The sequence below is a fragment of the Syngnathus acus genome, chromosome 12 (genome assembly GCF_901709675.1).
Source record: "Syngnathus acus chromosome 12, fSynAcu1.2, whole genome shotgun sequence".
Classification (NCBI taxonomy): domain Eukaryota; kingdom Metazoa; phylum Chordata; class Actinopteri; order Syngnathiformes; family Syngnathidae; genus Syngnathus; species Syngnathus acus.
The window spans coordinates 654,838-674,794 of NC_051097.1; the positions used below are offsets into that span (position 1 = coordinate 654,838).

At 41.4% G+C, this 19,957-nt stretch overlaps 1 protein-coding gene across 9 annotated transcripts in view; it reads left to right on the forward strand.

Annotated features, from left to right (window-relative positions):
* Nucleotides 1-471: 471 nt before the first annotated feature.
* Nucleotides 472-19,957, forward strand: part of sptan1 (spectrin alpha, non-erythrocytic 1) — a 106,172-nt gene continuing 86,686 nt past the window's right edge. For all 9 annotated transcript variants that reach the window (XM_037265766.1, XM_037265768.1, XM_037265770.1 and 6 more), the window contains exons 1-9: nt 472-616; nt 2,984-3,225; nt 4,205-4,330; nt 4,738-4,878; nt 5,884-6,164; nt 6,297-6,441; nt 9,673-9,827; nt 15,733-15,868; nt 15,974-16,075. In XM_037265766.1, coding sequence (XP_037121661.1) covers nt 2,989-3,225; nt 4,205-4,330; nt 4,738-4,878; nt 5,884-6,164; nt 6,297-6,441; nt 9,673-9,827; nt 15,733-15,868; nt 15,974-16,075 — 1,323 coding nt within the window. In that variant the 5' untranslated portion in view covers nt 472-616; nt 2,984-2,988. The remainder of the gene's footprint in view (nt 617-2,983; nt 3,226-4,204; nt 4,331-4,737; nt 4,879-5,883; nt 6,165-6,296; nt 6,442-9,672; nt 9,828-15,732; nt 15,869-15,973; nt 16,076-19,957) is intronic.

Genomic DNA, 19,957 nt, shown 5'->3' on the forward strand with positions numbered 1-19,957 from the left:
TTTCTAATCCATTGTGGAGCTTCACAAAGCGGTGATGCTGAAATTTGTGTGAATATCCTAATATGTATGAACCCGAATGTATACCGTATATTAAGTAAGTAAGTAAGAATTTGGGGTGTTCTCTTTTTTTTTTTTTTTAGATCAAGGAGGATAACTATCTTGTTCAACCACTCCCCTCACTCTACAGCGAACGACAACAGAGCGAATAATCAACCCCCTTTAGGCATACAGATCCACCATGACTAGCACTAAAAAAAAACACAATAAAAACTTGAACTTAAAAAAACAAGGGCTGGGTTTTTTTTACTCTGAAGAGCGTCAGAAATATTTGACGCGTCTCACAGTTAATAGTCAGCCTTAGATATTGGTTTATTTATCTTCGATAAAATATGTAGGACAGAAATGATATACTCTACATCAATGTACGATATAATAATCGTTTCTCTTTGTGAAAGTCATCTCGCACAGCTTCCGTTGCTTGTCGGTGCTGCAGAACTGACGTCACACTTGAGGGGAAAAAGACGACGCAAACAGCAGCTGATCATTCTTCGACGACCTTCTGTACCGGACGACTATACCGCTACTTCTTTGTACGCTCTTTAAACAACAGAAACAGGTAGGAAATATGCTCGGTGAATTTTAGGTTTAGTATTTATTTTATTGGATGCAGGTTAACTGCGTACACGAAATATGTCATTCTTAATCTTTATATCCCTCGAGCGCTAGCTTGGCAGCTAACTCAGGCAACCGATTTCAAGTGGTTCAATATTACTAAAATATTTACTCGGTGTAAATCAGTGACATCACATGGTCGTTTTGTCAAATGGCCTGGTAATTTAAGCAACCGGGTTTAAAGTACCTCTCCACTGTTTAAAGAATAACGTGACACCATTCGACCTGGTATATAAACATCTAAGGTCATATACGTCAAACTCACAATATTGTTTTTGCATCTGTCTGTAATAAGATAAGATTAGCCGTTTTACTGCAATATGTCTGCCTTAGACGTTCATGACGTTTTAACCTGTCTGTATGACACGATATTATAATGCAGCGTTTGCACTTTACAATTTGGAGCAATTTCATCAAATAATTTAACGTTTGACGTCAAGTTATCGTGAAGAACTTGTGGGTTCGTTGGAACTACTGAGCATGAGCTTGTCGGCCATTTCGTATGGGGAACCGCCCAGCAGAGGTGCAGTGCTACAAATGGCTGAAATCCTGCATTGATGTTCGCCGCTGTTAATGATTGATAAATTTTCCCCGCATAAGGCTTCCGAATTGTGTACTGAGTACCCAAACGGAAATGTGCTAGAAAATAAGTATAAAATGGCGCCGTTGACCGTTTTTTTCCTCGTACCTTAACCAAAAGGTCCCAAAAGGGCAATTCAAGAGAATGACCACTAGAGGTGGTCAGTGCTTCATCAGAATGTCCATCCATCCATCCCTTTTCTCAACCGCTTAGTCCCCACCGGGGTCGCGGGTGTGCTGGAGCCTATCCCAGCCGTCAACGAGCAGTAGGCAGGGGCCACCCTGAACCGGTTGCCAGCCAATCGCAGGGCACACAGAGACAAACAACCATTTGCACTCGCATTCACACCTAGAGACAATTTGGAGTGCTCAATCGGCCTACCAAGCATGTTTTTGGGATGTGGGAGGAAACCGGAGTGCCCGGAGAAAACCCACGCGGGCCCGGGGAGAACATGCAAACTCCACACAGGGAGGGCCGGAGGTGGAATCGAACCTGCACCCTCCTAACTGTGAGGCGGACGTGCTACCCAGTGCACCACCGAGCTGCCCTCATCAGAATGTACAATTCCTAATTTAGTTGCTTTCATTTTGTCACGTTTTAAGGTCAAGTTAGTCTAATCTATCTATCTATCAATCCATCCATCTATTCATCCACCCTATCCATCCCATCCATCCTTCCACCCCATCCATCCATCCATCCATCCATCCATCCATCCATCCATCCATCCATCCATCCAGCCAAGCAAGGGGTCACCAAGTCTGGTCCTCAAGGATGACAATGCAGCTTTTTTTAGATGCATCCCCCTCTGCAACACACATGATTCAAATCAGAATATTATCAGGCTTAATAGAGCTAGCTGATGAGCTGATCATTTGAATCAGGTGTGTTGTAGTAGGTCTGCACCGAAAACAGGCTGGATTGATGCCCTTGAGGAACCAGAGTTTGTAACCCCAGATCTAAGCTATCTATCTAAGCTATCTTGCCCTGTACCAAGGCATGTCTATCACCAAATTTTGACTTGACCATAGAAAGCAAAGTCATCAAATTCCAGCGAGAGCCAAGCTTTAACATCTGAAGTAAATTTGATGACTTTGCAAATTCTCTGACAAAGGCAAGGCAGATAATGGATGTCTGCGGACTCTGGGGCCAGTGTGGTCAGCAAGTAAATAGCTGCTAAAAACACAAAAAAGCAAGTGAACAAACCCTATGCTCTAGATACAGTTAGAAACAATGGATATATAAACTAAAACTTGGAGCATGACCCTACACTAATTTTTGCATGGTAGCACTGATGCTACCAACATTTCCAGTTGGTTGCACCAGCACAGGATTTGGTCACACCTTGTTGCATGAGTGATCCAAGTGATCAACCCGCTTATGCACGCACATAATAAATTCGTTTTCGCGTCTTAACCTAACAATCCTTTTATAGTTTGAGTCTCAATTGGCTGCATGCCTATTAGGGGCGTAACGGCACAGACAACCCACCGTGTGGTCCGTACCTCGGTTTTTGCGCCACCTTTTTGTGCGTACAGAGAATACTTTTTTCTTCCATTGAAATATTGCTTTATTTTGCAGCATGTTTTTTCCATCTACATAATATAAACATAAAATAACAGAATTTACAATTTTACGACACTTAGGGCACCCTGTTTTGGAATCACTGTTGTGTGGTCTGTACAGTGTAAAACATGAAACATGCATGTACTAATTTTTGCTGTCCTCTTCGAGACAAAATGGAAACAACTGGTGTTAAAGTTCTGGAGACTGCTGAAGACATCCAAGAGCGCCGGCAGCAAGTGCTGGATCGCTACAGGCGCTTCAAAGACCTGTCCATTATGCGGCGTCAGAAGCTGGAAGACTCTTACCGCTTTCAGTTCTTCCGCCGTGATGCAGATGAGCTGGAAAAGTGGATCCAGGAGAAGTTGCAAATTGCCTCTGATGAGAACTACAAGGACCCCTCTAACCTGCAGGTGTGTATTGTTTTTATTACAGCCTTACCGCACTAGTGTTAGGCAAGGCCAGGCAGCTTCATTTAAATAGCACATTTCATACACAATATTAAAGTCAAATATTTCAAATTATTGACAAACAAAACTAAAGACATTTCCAAACAAAGTATAGGAACAAAAAGTAAATTGCTTAAAAATTTTGCCAAATTGATTTTAAAACTGCTTCATAAGACCTCAATCACAGGGATGGGGGGAAAAAAAAGCATAGTTCTTAACTAGATTTAAAAGCACTCACACTTGGCGCTGACTTCTTGTCTGTTGGCGTTTTCAAATTGCATGTAGCCTAACAGCTAAATGCACACACACACACACACACACACACACACACACCAGCTCAGTGGCCTAGTGGTAGAGTGTCCGCCCTGAGACTGGAAGGTTGTGGGTTCAAACCCCGGCCGAGTCATACCAAAGACTATAAAAATGGGACCCATTGCCTCCCTGCTTGGCACTCAGCATTAAGGGTTGGAATTGGGGGGTTAGATCACCAAAGGGTTCCCGAGCGCGGCACCGCTGCTGCTCACTGCTCCCCTCTCCCCCAGGGGATGGATCAAAATCACACGGGGATGGGTTAAATGCAGAGGACAAATTTCACCACACCCAGATGTGTGTGTGACGATCATTGGGACTTTAACTTTAACTTATATTCCATTAGAATTTCTTGAATGTGTTCAGAACCTAAACCTCCATTTATAAATCAGTACCAGAATTGACCAAATTTGGTCTGAATGTAGAGTTTTGGATTTGATGTTTATTTTTCAGCATTTAATAAACTCATTGAATATTTAACATGTGACATCCCAAACACAAATCCAATGGCAAGCTTGTCGATTGAAGGATAGTGATTTTTTTTTTTTTAAATAAATACGTACTGGCTGGTGGGAACACAGTGGAATACTTGGTTGTATGAATACAGTTTTTTGTTTTTCAAACCTTTCCTTAGGGTAAGCTGCAGAAACATCAAGCCTTTGAGGCTGAAGTTCAAGCCAATGCTGGAGCCATAATCAAATTGAATGAGACTGGAAACCTGATGATCAACGAAGGCCATTTTGCCGCTGAGACCATTAGAGTAAGACCTGATGATGTAATAGCTCTTAGGTACTGTGCATATACACTGTGATCAAAATGGTTTGGGTGAGTCGACTTATTGGGCTGGGATAGTGGTGGTTATTGTGCTGGGTGGGTTTGCGTTCTTGTGTTCTTTTAATACGTGAATCTTACTCAGTCCTACACGCCTTACCGGACACAACAGAGACCACTATTTTCAAGTATTAAAATGGCTGACTATCTACTGGTAGGTGTTCAATTGGTGTGAATACAGAATTTCTTTTGAATGCTGTGGATCTTTTATCTTTTGCTCACATTTGGTGAAATTGTCGGTAAAGAGTTAAATTAACTAATTATGCATGTCCTATTTTGTGCATTTTGTTATTCATCATTGAATATTTTCGTAATCCTCTTTAAACACTCAACTAGACTCGACTTGAGGAACTCCGACGCCTATGGGATCTTCTGCTGCTGAGAACCAAGGAGAAGGGAATGCATCTGCTGCAGGCCCAAAAACTAGTCCAATACATCCGTGAGTGTGAAGACACCCTGGGCTGGATCAGTGATAAGGTACGTACCATTTCATGAGATGTCTCTTTTAATCGTGGCGGAGTATGTGGTTGTGGCTTTAATTTTCTTTTTTGCTGGTGAAATATGTTTACACAACGAATTGTTTTCCTTCTTAGAAGAACTTGTTGTCGTTCTACTTCAGAACAGCAGACAAGGGTCAGTAGTTAGTTTGAGTCGGGTGATGCGCACCTTGCTTTTTAGTGCTCTGCTGGGTGACCAATCCTGCTTAAGTTGTGTTAATGGGACGTCAAACGCTGCGCGTTCGCTTCGCTTCGGGGGGGGGTTGGTAATGGGACGTCAAACGCTGCGTGTTCGCTTCGGGGGGGTTGTGGCTCTTTGCGGTACACAGTAAAAAAATGTGGCTCTTAGTCTCTGACTGGTTGGCCACCCCTGCTCTAAATGCTCATTTAAGCAGCAATGAGAAGTGCTCCCTGAAAACAAGCTCTACTTAGTACTAGTACTATAACTGGCAGTACTACCACCACCCCTGGCAACATTAGCTTTGCAGACATTACAAACTGCCGTCGAGCTAGTTGGCGTGTTCAGTTTAAAGTACCTCCACACAGCTGACTCTTTCGTTCGCTCCATGTTTGCGTTTGTTTAGAAAAGTCTCGTGGCATGCGGCACACGTGCTGCTGACGTATGACGTAGCCCGCGTCCCGCGGCACACGTGCTGCTGACGTATGACGTAGCCCGCGTCCCAATAGATTAAGGAAAGGATCGGCTCACAGATCGGCTGCATTTTCCGATACCCGATCTATCAATTTTGTTGATATCGGGGCCGATATCCGATCCAGATATCGGATCGGTGCATCTCTAGTTTGAACAATGAACCGCATTTTTCAGGGACTGAACATGCACAAAAACTCAACAAACCTTGCATATTCATCGGACTTGGCGAAAATATTGATATCCCAACAGCCAGGGGTGCAAGGGCCCAGCTTGCAGCTTTTTTTTGTGAAAGTACCAGAATACAATATATAGTTCCATTTCTTTGCTTCACAGGAAGCTATAGCGACATCTGAGGAGCTAGGCCAGGACCTTGAACATGTGGAGCTTCTGCAGAAAAAGTTTGAGGAATTTCAGACAGACTTGGCAGCTCATGAGGAACGAGTGAATGAAGTGAACCAGTTGGCAACCAAGCTGAGACAAGAAGACCATCCTGAAGTAGAGCTAATCATTTCCAAGCAGGATGAGGTCAATGCTGCCTGGCAGCGACTGAAGGGCCTGGCCCAGCAAAGACAAGGGAAGCTGTTTGGAGCTGCTGAGGTTCAGCGTTTTAACAGGTAAACAACGATGATTTAGAGTCATGTTTGAAACTGTCATTTTCAATATGAATTCCTATGTGTTTGGTGGTTATGGAGGGCTCTGACTCTCTTTAACTTTTTATTATGAACCTGCTTACTGAATTTGAATAGGGATGTGGATGAGACCATCAGCTGGATTAAGGAGAAGGAGCAACTTATGGCCTCTGATGACTTTGGACGTGATCTGGCCAGTGTACAGGCTCTTCTGCGTAAACATGAGGGTCTAGAGAGAGACCTCGCTGCACTAAAAGATAAGGCAAGAATGTTTAATTCATTCAAATTGGTCAGACAAATATTACCGTATTTTCCGCCCTAAAAGGCGCACCTAAAAACCTAAAATTTTCTCAAAAGCCAACAGTGCGCCTTATAGGCCAGTGCGCCTTATATATGGATCAATTGATGAATTTGTTGATCCATACTGGTTGTACACAGTGCTCTGCCAAAATGTTTCAGTACGTTTTAGTACGACTAGTAAATTACAAGGTCGCATTGCTTCCCAACATTACGGCAACTGTAGTCAGGGGGCGTCACCGAATAGCTGTTGTACCCACGAGGCTATTTCATTTAAAAATAGGCTGCTCTGTTAATGTTTCGAGTAAATCTACGGATCGATATGGAAGGGAAACATAGGTAAGTAGTACCAATGCGTTAGATCGAACTTTAGTCAGTTCCGATCATTTTATAGGAGATCGTTTGAGAAACGCGATTGTTTACACTTTGCTGAGGCTCATGGGAGATTACGAGCTGAGGCTCGTGAGACTTTGCGGATGGCTAATGCTATTGCGATAGCTGCTATACGTACCAGGCTATTTCATGTCAAAATAGGCTGCTCTGTTAATGTTTCGAGTAAATCTACGTATCGATATGGAAGGGAAACATAGGTAAGTAGTACCAATGCGTTAGATCGAACTTTAGTCAGTTCCGATCATTTTATAGGAGATCGTTTGAGAAACGCGATTGTTTACACTTTGCTGAGGCTCATGGGAGATTGCGAGCTGAGGCTCGTGGGACTTTGTGGATGGCTAATGCTATTGCGATAGCTGCTATACGTACCAGGCTATTTCATGTCAAAATAGGCTGCTCTGTTAATGTTTCGAGTAAATCTACGGATCGATATGGAAGGGAAACATGGGTAAGTAGTACCAATGCGTTAGATCGAACTTTAGTCAGTTCTGATCATTTTATAGGAGATCGTTTGAGAAACGCGATTGTTTACACTTTGCTGAGGCTCATGGGAGATTGCGAGCTGAGGCTCGTGAGACTTTGCGGATGGCTAATGCTATTGCGATAGCTGCTATACGTACCAGGCTATTTCATGTCAAAATAGGCTGCTCTGTTAATGTTTCGAGTAAATCTACGGATCGATATGGAAGGGAAACATAGGTAAGTAGTACCAATGCGTTAGATCAGTGGTCCCCAACCTTTTTTGCACCACGGACCGGTTACGTGTCAGAAATATTTTCGCGGACCGGCCTTTATATAAATAAATATATTTATATATTTATTATTTAAATATTTATATATATAAATGGGAGGCGGCTCGGTGGCGCGCTGGCTAGCACGTCCGCCTCACAGTAAGGAGGGTGCGGGTTCGATTCCACCTCCGGCCCTCCCTGTGTGGAGTTTGCATGTTCTCCCCGTGTCCGCGTGGGTTTTCTCCGGGCACTCCGGTTTCCTCCCACATCCCCAAAAACATGCTTGGTAGGCCGATTGAGCGCTCCAAATTGCCCCTAGGTGTGAGTGCGTGTGCGGATGGTTGTTTGTCTCTGTGTGCCCTGCGATTGGCTGGCAACCGGTTCAGGGTGTCCCCCGCCTACTGCCCGATGACAGCTGGGATAGGCTCCGGCGAGCCCGCGACCCCCGTGGGGATAAAGCGGTACAGAAAATGGATGGATGGATATATATAAATAGGATGAAATAAAATGATACGACTGGCATAAAAACAAATATAAACCACATAAAAATAAAACGTTGAATTCGTGGGAGCACCGAGCTCTTTTCTCAGAAATGAGCCGTTCCCATCTAGGCGTAATCGGAGACAATGACACCCGAAGTGGTTACGGTTTGTCTTTAAATGCAGGATGCTTGGTCTCCATGTGCCGAAGCAGGTTTGAAGGCTTCATTGCCTCGTTAGCTAGCCTTTCGCCACATATGCGGAGTGAACTTGGCACGTCAGAGTCACCTGTGGCGATAAATCCATATTTTAAGTAGGACTCCAGAAATGTTCTTTAAATGCAGCTTTCCTTTTCTTAGAAGTCGTAGCCTCTTCTTCTTCAGTGTCCTCATTGGACGTTTTTCCCTTTCCGAAGAAGCTTTCCAAACTTCTCTGTTTCTTGCTCATTTTTGCTTGCCTCGCGGGCTTGACTGTGGTGACATGTCACGTGACCGAGACGAGCGCCCTGTGTCAAGAGTCCTTATTTTTCAGATGCACTGACAGATGTAATTGGGAGAGATTCGCCAAATGTTTTATATTTTTCGAAATAAATTCTTACTCATTTTTGCTAGCTTTGCGGGCTCGACTGGGGAAACATGTCACGTGACCGGGACGAGCGTCTTAATCTGAATGAATTGATCGTCAATGAAAAAAAAAAAAAAAACATTTTTTTTTTTCCTGTGCGGCTCCGCGGCCCGGTACCAAGTGACCCACGGACCGGTACCGGTCCGCGGCCCGGTGGTTGGGGACCACTGCGTTAGATCGAACTTTAGTCAGTTCCGATCATTTTATAGGAGATCGTTTGAGAAACGCGATTGTTTACACTTTGCTGAGGCTCATGGGAGATTGCGAGCTGAGGCTCGTGAGACTTTGCGGATGGCTAATGCTATTGCGATAGCTGCTATACGTACCAGGCTATTTCATGTCAAAATAGGCTGCTCTGTTAATGTTTCGAGTAAATCTACGGATCGATATGGAAGGGAAACATAGGTAAGTAGTACCAATGCGTTAGATCGAACTTTAGTCAGTTCCCATCATTTTATAGGAGATCGTTTGAGAAACGCGATTGTTTACACTTTGCTGAGGCTCATGGGAGATTGCGAGCTGAGGCTCGTGAGACTTTGCGGATGGCTAATGCTATTGCGATAGCTGCTATACGTACCAGGCTATTTCATGTCAAAATAGGCTGCTCTGTTAATGTTTCGAGTAAATCTACGGATCGATATGGAAGGGAAACATAGGTAAGTAGTACCAATGCGTTAGATCGAACTTTAGTCAGTTCTGATCATTTTATAGGAGATCGTTTGAGAAACGCGATTGTTTACAGAGGGCTCGTTGGTTATTGGCTAGTGGATGCATACCGCAACCCTAGTCAACCTCAGTTTGATGCAGTATAGCTTCTATTTTATGCGCCTTATAATCCGGTGCGCCTTATATATGGACAAAGTTTTAAAATGGGCCGTTCATTGAAGGTGCGCCTTATAACCCGGTGCGCCTTTTAGGGCGGAAAATACGGTACTTATTTGTGACTTCTTTGTGTTTTGTGTTTGTCAGGTCAACACACTAGGTGCTGATGCAGAGCATCTGCAGCAAACACATCCCCAAAATGCCTCCCAGATCCACCTAAAGAAAGATGAACTCATCACAAACTGGGAGCGCATTCGCAGTCTGGCTGCTGAGCGTCATGCCCGTCTTAATGATGCGAACAGGTATATTACCACCAGGGCATTGCTGCAATTGTTTGTATGCAAAGTCAGGCATTAAAGGGACGGTAAATCAAAGATGGTTCATTTTTCACCAACTAACCTAGTTTTTTTTAAATGAGGAAAATGAAAAAAAAGTGAGCATTTTCTATTTTATCCATTCATTTTGCAGAAATAATGAAAAAACAAATGCCTTTAAAAATGCCCAATATTAATGAGGAACAGGGTCACACACCCCTCCCCTCCATGTCTTGGTTGATGATGTCATGGAAGCAAGCAATGACAATTTCCCCATTGGAAATCATTGCCCAGATGATCGCTTAAAATGTCCCAAAACAGCTATCAATTGGCACCAAAATTCACATGGACATCTCTACTTAGGACTACTTCAACATATCACAAGCATTAGCCTCTCCGTGGCTGATTAAAGAACAATAAATGAGCAGCCTCTCTGCAGCTGAAGTGCCCAGTCACATCTCCCTCTATTTCCTTTCACCAGTCACTGACATAGTAAGCGTGATGCATTCTGAGACGCTTTATGTAAGCTGAATCGTTCATATGTCGTTATATAATCACTTGAAATTGGAAATGGTTCATTTGACTTACATTTACCCTTGAGTCCACATATGGGGGGGGTACCACCTTGAGTCCACATATGGGGTACCACCTCCGCCGCCTATCTGAAAAGGAGGTGCTTTAAACCAGTGATCCCCAACCTTTTTTGCGCCACGGACCGGTTACGTGTCAGAAATATTTTCGCGGACCGGCCTTTATATAAATAAATAATACATTTATATAACTAAATAATACATTTATATAAATAAATAATACATTTATAATAAATATATGAATACGATGAAACAAAATGATACGACTGGCATAAAAACAAGTATAAACGACATTAAAATAAAACTCACCATTACATTGAATTAGTGGGAGCACTGAGCTTGTTTCTCAGAAACGAGCCGGTCCCATCTAGGCGTAATCGGAGACAATGACACCCGAAGTGGTTAAGGTTTGTCTTTTAATGCAGGATGCTTGGTCTCCATGTGCCGAAGCAGTTTTGAGGGCTTTATTGCCTGTCGCCACATATTATGCAGAGTGGGCTTGGCGCGTCATAGTCTTTTAAATGCAGCTTTCCTTTTCTTAGAAGTCGTAGCCTCTTCTTCTTCCGTCTCCTCATTGGGCTTTTTTCCCTTTCCGAAGAAGCTTTCCAAACATCTCTGTTCCTTGCTCATTTTTGCTTGCTTCGCGGGCTCAACTGAGGTGACATGTCACGTGACCGAGACGAGCGTCTTGACCTGAACCAACGGATGTAATTGGGAGAGAATCGCCAATTTTTTTATATTTTTCAAAATAAATACTTACCGTAATTTTCGGACTATAAGTCGCGGTTTTTTTCATAGTTTGGGTGGGGGGGCGACTTATACTCAGGAGCGACTTATATACATATATATGTTTTTTTTCACTTTTTTGGGCATTTTATGGCTGGTGCGACTTATACTCCGGTGCGACTTATAGTCCGAAAATTACGGTACTCATTTTTGCTAGCTTTGCGGGCTCGACTGGGGAAACATGTCACGTGACCGGGACGAGCGTCTTGACCTGAATTAATTGATCGTCGATTAAAACATTTTTTTTTTTTTTTTCTGTGTGGCTTGGCGGCCCGGTACCAAGTGACCCACGGACCGGTACCGGTCCGCGGCCCGGTGGTTGGGGACCACTGCTTTAAACCACTACACTCAAGCTGAAGGGTTGGTCTCCTCGCTACAAGTCCGGTCTCCCAATCTTTCCAACAAGTCGACTTCTGGGCTTTGTGACGCGGTCCGGGGCGAGTCTTTTGGCTGAGCCACGAGCCGGCTGACACTTTTAGTGTTTTTGTAAATTTCCATCTTTAGAAACTCGGTTTCTTTAAGTTCTCGCTCGCGTTCTACAGTAGACCAAGGGTGTGTTCAATGACCACTCACAGAGTCGGAATTTTTTTCAGAGGCAATTGCAGTACTGACAGTATTTTTTAACTAAAGTCAAAGTCCCAATGATCGTCACACACACATCTGGGTGTGGTGAAATTTGTCCTCTGCATTTAACCCATCCCCGTGTGATTTTAATCCATCCCCTGGGGGAGAGGGGAGCAGTGAGCAGCAGCGGTGCCGCGCTCGGGAATCATTTGGTGATCTAACCCCCCAATTCCAACCCTTAATGCTGAGTGCCAAGCAGGGAGGCAATGGGTCCCATTTTTATAGTCTTTGGTATGACCCGGCCGGGGTTTGAACCCACAACCTTCCAGTCTCAGGGCGGACACTCTACCACTAGGCCACTGAGCTACCGTATTTTTTGGACTAGAAGTCGCTCCGGAGTACAAGTCGCACCAGCCATAAAATGCACAATAGAGGAAAAAAACATATATAAGTCGCACCGGAGTTTAAGTCGCATTTTGGTGGAAGTTTATTTGACAAAATCCAACACCAAGAACACACATGAACCAGCAACAACAGGCTAAACGATACGGTATGCTAACGTGACATAAACACGAACGAGGAGCTGAGAACGGGCCTGATGTAACATTAACAGTTATTCAAATAACTATAACATAAATAACACCTTTATCAAACCATCTGTGTCACTCCAAATCATTAAATCCATCGATCGTCCTTTAAGTGTGTGCGCCGCGCCGCCGGACTCGTCGTCAGTTGCAGTTCAAATTATTCCACAGGCCCATATAATGATATACCGTTTTTTCCATGTATAATGCGCCCCCATGTATAATACGCACCCTAAAAATGGCATGTTGATGCTGGAAAAAAGCCTGTACCCATGTATAATACGCACCCAAATTTTGACTCCTACTTAAGTCCGTAAACGTAAAATTATTTCAGAAAAAAGATCATCTTTGGGAACAACCGGATGTTATTCTGCCGGTCAGTATCACTGCGCATGCGCTAGCAAACTCAATAGCGAAGAAATGTTTCGGATTTGTGTAGGGTACATTGTGACAGCAAACGAGCAGGTGATCGAGCAAGCGTCTGATACGAGAGCATTGTGTTCGTATGGAGCGTGTTTGAAGTGAACAGCAGAGAAGAAAGCGCATCTGTAATGGCGGCCTCCGTATGCTATCCGGATTAAAAAAAATATAAAAAAATTGTACCCATGTATAATGCGCACCCCAGATTTTAGGACAATAAATTAGTTAAATTTTGCGCATTATACATGGGAAAAGACCGTTTTTTTCCGTGTATAATACGCAAAATTTAACTAATTTATTGTCCTAAAATCTGGGGTGCGCATTATACATGGGTACAATTTTTTTTAAATTTTTTTTTTTAATTTAATTTTTTTTTTTTTTTTTTTTTTTTTTAAGAAAATCATGGTACTGGTACGAGTATTGATTTATGTATTGTTCTCTTCTTGTCATGTTGTGAAAGAATGTGGGTTGAATAAATACCGAAAGAACAATAGTGTGTTTGTACTGTGCTCTGGTCATTTCGTCAAAGAAGGGATAATAGTCCTCTTCTCTTCTTGACTGACAATGAATGTGATAGTTTAATACAATCAGCAAATAACAAAATGCGTATTACAGGTAATATTTTATTTCACAACACTTTGCCTTGTTCCTTTCGTCTCTGCTGTTCACTTCAAACACGCTCCATACGAACGCAATGCTCTCGTATCAGACGCTTGCTCGATCACCTGCTCGTTTGCTGTCACAATGTACCCTACACAAATCCGAAGCATTTGTTGCGGCTCCGAGTCACGACGAGGGGCAAGTTTTGGTTTCCAAAGGTGTTTTTATTCCTCTTCAACGTCTCTCCCATACAGAGCCGCCTTTTTCACGTCCGCACGTCACTTTCCTCTCTTTTCATCTGATCGCGGTGGTGCCTTTACGGGCAGTCGGAGAAATCAACGCCAAAAAAAAAAATACATCCAGCCTAGTTAAGACCATACCAAAGACTATAAAAATGGGACCCATTGCCTCCCTGCGTGTGTGACGATCATTGGGACTTTAAAAAAAACAAAAAAAAACAAAAAAAAAAAAAAACAAAAAAAAAAAAATTGGGTGCGTATTATACATGGGTACAGGCTTTTTTCCAGCATCAACATGCCATTGTTAGGGTGCGTATTATACATGGGGGCGTATTATACACGGAAAAAAACGGTATATCAAATAACTATCATATAAACAGCAATGTTATCAAACCATCTGTGTCACTCCAAATCATTAAATCCATTGAGGATGTGGGTGAGAGGAGGACGTTGATTAAGCTGAAATCCATCATGGACAATACCTCTCAACCCCTCAATGACACTGTGCGGTCCCTGAGCAGCTCCTTTAGCAGCAGACTATTATACCCACGGTGTAGGAAGGAACGGTTCCGCAGGTCCTTCATTCCCTCTGCTGTCAGACTTTACAACATGCGTGGCACCTGATAAAAATGGTTTCGTCTCTACTAGCGGCACTTGTCTTTGTCTGTTATTTATCCTTTTTGAAATTTTGGCACTTGTTTTCTTGCCTCGTATGCGCTGCTGTGACAAGTAAATTTCCCCGCTGTGGGATGAATAAAGTTCTATCATCATCATCATCAACGATCGAATTCGTCCTTTATGTAACCAACGCCGCGTGTCGTCTTTTGCAGTTCAAATTATTCCACAGGCCCATGTAATTATAAACAACAATTTTATCAAACTATCTCTGTAACTCCACGTCATTAAATCCATCGATCGAATCCTTCGTCCTTTATGTAAACAACGCCGCGTGTGCGCAGCGCCGCTGACGTCGGACTAGTCGTCAGTTGCAGTTCAAATTACAGTAATCCCTCGCTACATCGCGGTTCGTTTATCACGGTTTCACTACATCGCGGATTTGTTTTTCCAAATTAAAAAAAAAAAAATTCAAAATAAAACTTTTGAATTGAGGAATTATGGCACAAATGTTCACCACTCGTCAGCAGAAGACGGGGAGTGCCCACACAATTGCAGTGGATACACTTGTACCTTTTTATAAAAAAATTGTTATATTAATAAGAGTTCTAAAAACACATTTAAGAGTGTTATAACTTGTTGTAGAAAAATCGTTATAATAACAGTTCTAAAAACATATTTACAGTATGTACACTTGTACCTTGTTCTTAAAATTGTTATAATAATAAAAGCTGTTCTAAAAAGATATTTACAATATGTGTTAAGAATTCTCCATGTTATTTATGTTATTCAGCCGTGCTTTGATTTGAGGTAGGGTGCTTTATTTTGAAGGCCGTTTTCAGATGCTACCATTTCAAATCATTAAATCTCCTGACTCTGGAAGTCAATGAATGGAACTCATTGTCAGTGAGGCTCCAATTATTCCACAGCCATAGTGCGCCCTCATGCGGTTTAAAGTGAAGATAACATGTGAAGTGATCAACTATACTCGTAAGTAAGTAATGTGTTAATGATCAAGTAAGAATCTGTGAAAATTTCACATAAGTCGCTCCTGAGTATAAATAGCCCCCCCACCCCCACCCAAACTGAAAAAAAACGCGATTTATAGTCTGAAAAATACGGTAATTGAACGCCAGCCATTTTCTGAGCAGCCAACCCCTTCGCTGCCAGCTGGGGAATTTTGACCTATGTTTCAAGACCCACAGAATATAGTCTGCTATGATGATGAGAGAAAAAAAACACCATGGGAAAGATTAGTCTTATCTTTCTTCAAAAAAGTTTGTCTCTACCTTTTTCCATTCTTGAGAAATTGGAAGGAGAACATAGGGTGATTTCACCAAAAACACAATTTTCAAACTAAAAAGCTGAAAAAAAACAGCTTTTTGTGAAATGACTGAATATTCTTTACTTTAGTAACACCTCAAACGTGTGAAACATTTGCTTCTATAGAAACAACAAAAACACTTTTACATTTATCAGTCTTATTTATCTCCAGGTTGCAACGTTTCACTGCAGACTTCAGAGATCTTACAAGCTGGGTAACAGAGATGAAGGCCCTAATCAATGCTGATGAACTTGCTAATGATGTAGCTGGAGCCGAGGCCCTGCTAGACCGCCATCAAGAGCATAAAGTAAAACACCCTTATTACATATTTGCTTTGAAATATGGTCATGTTTTCTGTTAACTTGTAACAGTAAATTTCAATGTATGCTGATGTAATCTCCTTGTTTCACAGGGAGAGATTGATGCCCATGAAGATAGTTTTAGAGCCACTGATGAAGCTGGTCAGATTTTGTTTAATGCAGGACATTATGCCTGTGAGGAAGTCAAGGAAAAGGTAAGCTGTTATATGTACATGCATAACTTTATCATTGCCACTGACTGGTATTTCACATTGAATACCTGAGCCCCTGTGCTTCAAATGGATTTGTATCCATCTCACTTGAATACATTAAGCTCATAGTATTTTGTCAACTGCTACAGAGTTTATATCCCATATATAAACAACAAGTGCAATCTCAGCATGAACCAAAATTGCTATATCTTTATCCTCTTTGGATTTTTCTAGTCTCAAGATTGCATTGGCAGCATAATGATTTATGCAGCAAGTATGGACTCAATTTGTAGTCATAGAAAAATATACTATACTTAAAAACAACTCAGACCACTCAAAATTGTCTGGTGTGATTGTGAGTGTGTTTGTCTATTTGTGCCCTGCTTTTGGCTGGCCACCAGTTCAGGGTGTTGTACCCTGCCGACCACCCTAAGACGGCTGGGATAGGCTGCAGCACTCATGGCCGGGACCCTTGTGAGGATAAGCGGTTCAGAAGATGAAAGGATAAATGAATTTAATGAATGAACTTTTCCCTTAAATCAAATACTTCTGGCACTTCTGGTATACTGCAATGTAGCATATACCTGGGGTCTAGCAAGTGGACCTAGTGATCTCCACAACATGGCTCGTCACTGTCCCGTCTTTTCCGTACTATTAGCCAGACGTGATTATAAACCACACCAGCTAAAATCAGTAGAAAATCTTTTTTTCCATATATAAGCTGTACCAGACTATAAAACGCAGATGTGTTAATGTTTAATTACCATTTGTAAGAGAATATAAACAGAGTATTGTAAAGAGATGGTTCTTTGGCGATGCATACCTTATATTAACATGAAGTTTATTGACAGAAATGAAGAAACTCTGCAAACATACAAATGTGTTCAAATCTCAGCAACGACCATAATAAACTTAATGTGCAGGGAATACTAGCAACACACTAATAATAAATAAAATGGGACCACTTACAGGGGTAAAGTAAAGTTGGCAATACGATACAAGCTTCCAGAGAAGTCATGACCCGGAAACAAAATACAATAATCCCTCGTTTATTGCGGATAATTGCTTCCAAGACCATCCGCGACAGGTGAAAGTCCGTGAAGTAGGAACTATATGTTTTAACTAGAAAATGCACTTTCTGGAGAAATTGCATGTGAAGGCGAAGAAGCTGAATAAATATTTGGGGATTGCTATGTTTAAAGTTGGAACGGGTTCAATCAGTTCAAAAATGTAGAAATTAGAAGTGAAAAACGAAATTTAGCAACATTTTGTGAAATTTTGCGGAAATGTTAAACGTTTGTTGAAAGTCTTCCCCAATGTGATTTGATTGTGCTAAATGATGTGAATTTAGAACCAGAATGACGTAAACGTGAAATGTTGAATGTGCCATTAAGAATGAATGGGGAACAATGTGCTGTAAATTTGTGAAGATTTTGTGAAAACGGAATATTTTTGGAATGAAATGAATGCAAGCACCCCTCATGGGAATTTTTGGAATATGTTGAAATTGAAATGGAGTGAATCAGATGATTTATGTGGAAGTAGTAGAACGTCAAAGTTCGAGAAATAAAATATAATAACTAGAAAATGCAATTTGTGAAGGCGAAGACTTTAAATAACTTCTTGGAGAATGCTGCCGAATGATGAACGAACGAGTTGAATTCCTTGAGAAATGTGTGTGAGTGTGTGTGTTTCTGAATGTGATTTGAATGTGCTGAATGTTGTGGAATAGGTAGGCAAAAGATGAACAGTTGAAAGTTAGAACGGGTTGAATCGGTTGAAAAATGTAGAAATTGGAGTAGAAAAATGAAATTTTGGAGAATTTGGTTGAATTTCAAATTTGAAAATTTGGAATTTTTGGTAAGTGGGAAGTTGTGGAATAGAGGCTTTGCAGTCACGTGGTTTTATCACGTGAGTTTGTGTTATGCCGCCATCTTGGCGGTCAACTTGTCAGCTCGTTCCTACGTGTTTGTATGGGTTGTCTGATTTCTGCGCTACGTTTTCACCGATTTCTTCCGAATTATGGCTGATTTGCTATCCAACGAAGTTAGGCATTTGGATGAAGACTCCAAGAAACGTTACAGAGAGAAGTTGAACCTTGTTGGCACAACGGATCCGTACCTTTTACCGAGAAGCATGCTAAAATCGCCCGAGCATTTTGCAACAGCCGACCTGCCTGAACGCTCATATCCAGATATTTATAATTACCTCGTCGATTTGTTTTGTAATGGCATTTCATAACTTGACATATTAAAAAAAACTGAATAGAGTGAAATCATTCAGATACTGTACCTGTCTGTTCAAGTTGCTACCATTTTTATTTTTTGTTTATTTTTGCATGATGCCACATCTGATTGGCTTGAAAACTTAACCAATAAAAATTTTAACCTTGTGCCAATGGCTTGAAAACTTTACCAATGTAGATTTTACCTTGTGCCAAACGAAGTAACAAAAACCCTCTTGTTAAAAAATGCTACATTAAAAAAAAATTGTTTCACAAGGTTCATAATAATTTTTGGGGAAATTTCCTAATGCATTCACTCGAGAATTAATTGTTCAATTCCAATATGAAGTTCAATATTTACATTGATAACGTTTTCAAGCCAATCAGATGAAGCATCATGAAAAAATAAACACAAAATAAAAACGGGGGGGTGAACTGAAGAAATCATCCCATTCCCTGCCTTGCTGCCTTTCTAAAAATGCACCCAGCATTTTCAACAATCATATTTGTATCATCCCATATTGTATTATTTCACATTTTGTGAAACAAATCAGGGGTGAATAGTTTGTTTACATACCTGATATGAAGTCCTCATTGCATATCCTTGTGTAAATCGTAGGTTTCCATCGTTCACGACGAATATCCGCGATCCATTTATCACGTTTTTTCATGTTCGCCGGAAATCTATAGAAGCTAAGATTTGATTTATCGCCTCGTCTATTGCTACATCCAACAGCACAGCAGGTATCCGGCATTTTTAAGCTCAAATAGCAGCAGATATAACAAGAAAGCGTGTGTGAGTCGTAGACCGGCACTGAAAAGTTGACCGCCATGATGGCCGCCAAGCTAATGTGGGTAGCTTGATGACGTCAGCTGCAAAGCCTCTATTGGTAGAAAAAAGATGAACAGTTGAAAATTGGAATGGGTTGAATCGGTTGAAAAATGTAGAAGTTAGAGTAGAAAAATTTGGAGAATTTGGTTGAATTTGGAATTTTCGGTAAGTGGGAAGTTGTGGAATAGGTAGATAAAAGATGAACAGTTGGAATGGGTTGAATCGGTTGAAAAATGTAGAAAAATGAAATTTTGGAGAATTTGGTTGAATTTCAAATTTGGAATTTTTGGTAAGTGGGAAGTTGTGGAATAGGTAGGCATGAGATGAACAGTTGAAAGTTGGAATGGTTGAATCAGTGGAAAAATGTCGAAATTAAAGGTGAAAAACAAAATGTGAAATTTTGTGAAATTTTAAACGTGAAAACGTGAAATTTTTTAATTTGGCAATTTTGGGAATGTCGGGAATCTTTCCGAATGTGATTCTGATTTGCTGAATGATGTGAATTTCAAACTGTAACGACGTAAATGTGAAATGTTGAATGTGCCATTAAGAATGAATGGGGAAAGATTTGTCATAAATTTGCGAATTTTGCAAAAACGGGAAGTTTTCGGAACGAGAAAAATGGAAGCGCTCATCTCGTGAATATTTGGAATACGTCAAAAGTGGAATGGAGTGAATCGGTTGAATTATGTGGAAAATGAAGGACAAAAAAATTGAGAAAAAAATCTAATAATAAAGTGAATGGTGTGGAATAACGTGTGAAGGCCATCGACTTCACATAATAATAATAAAGTGAATGGTGTAGAATAACATATGTGTGAAGGGCATC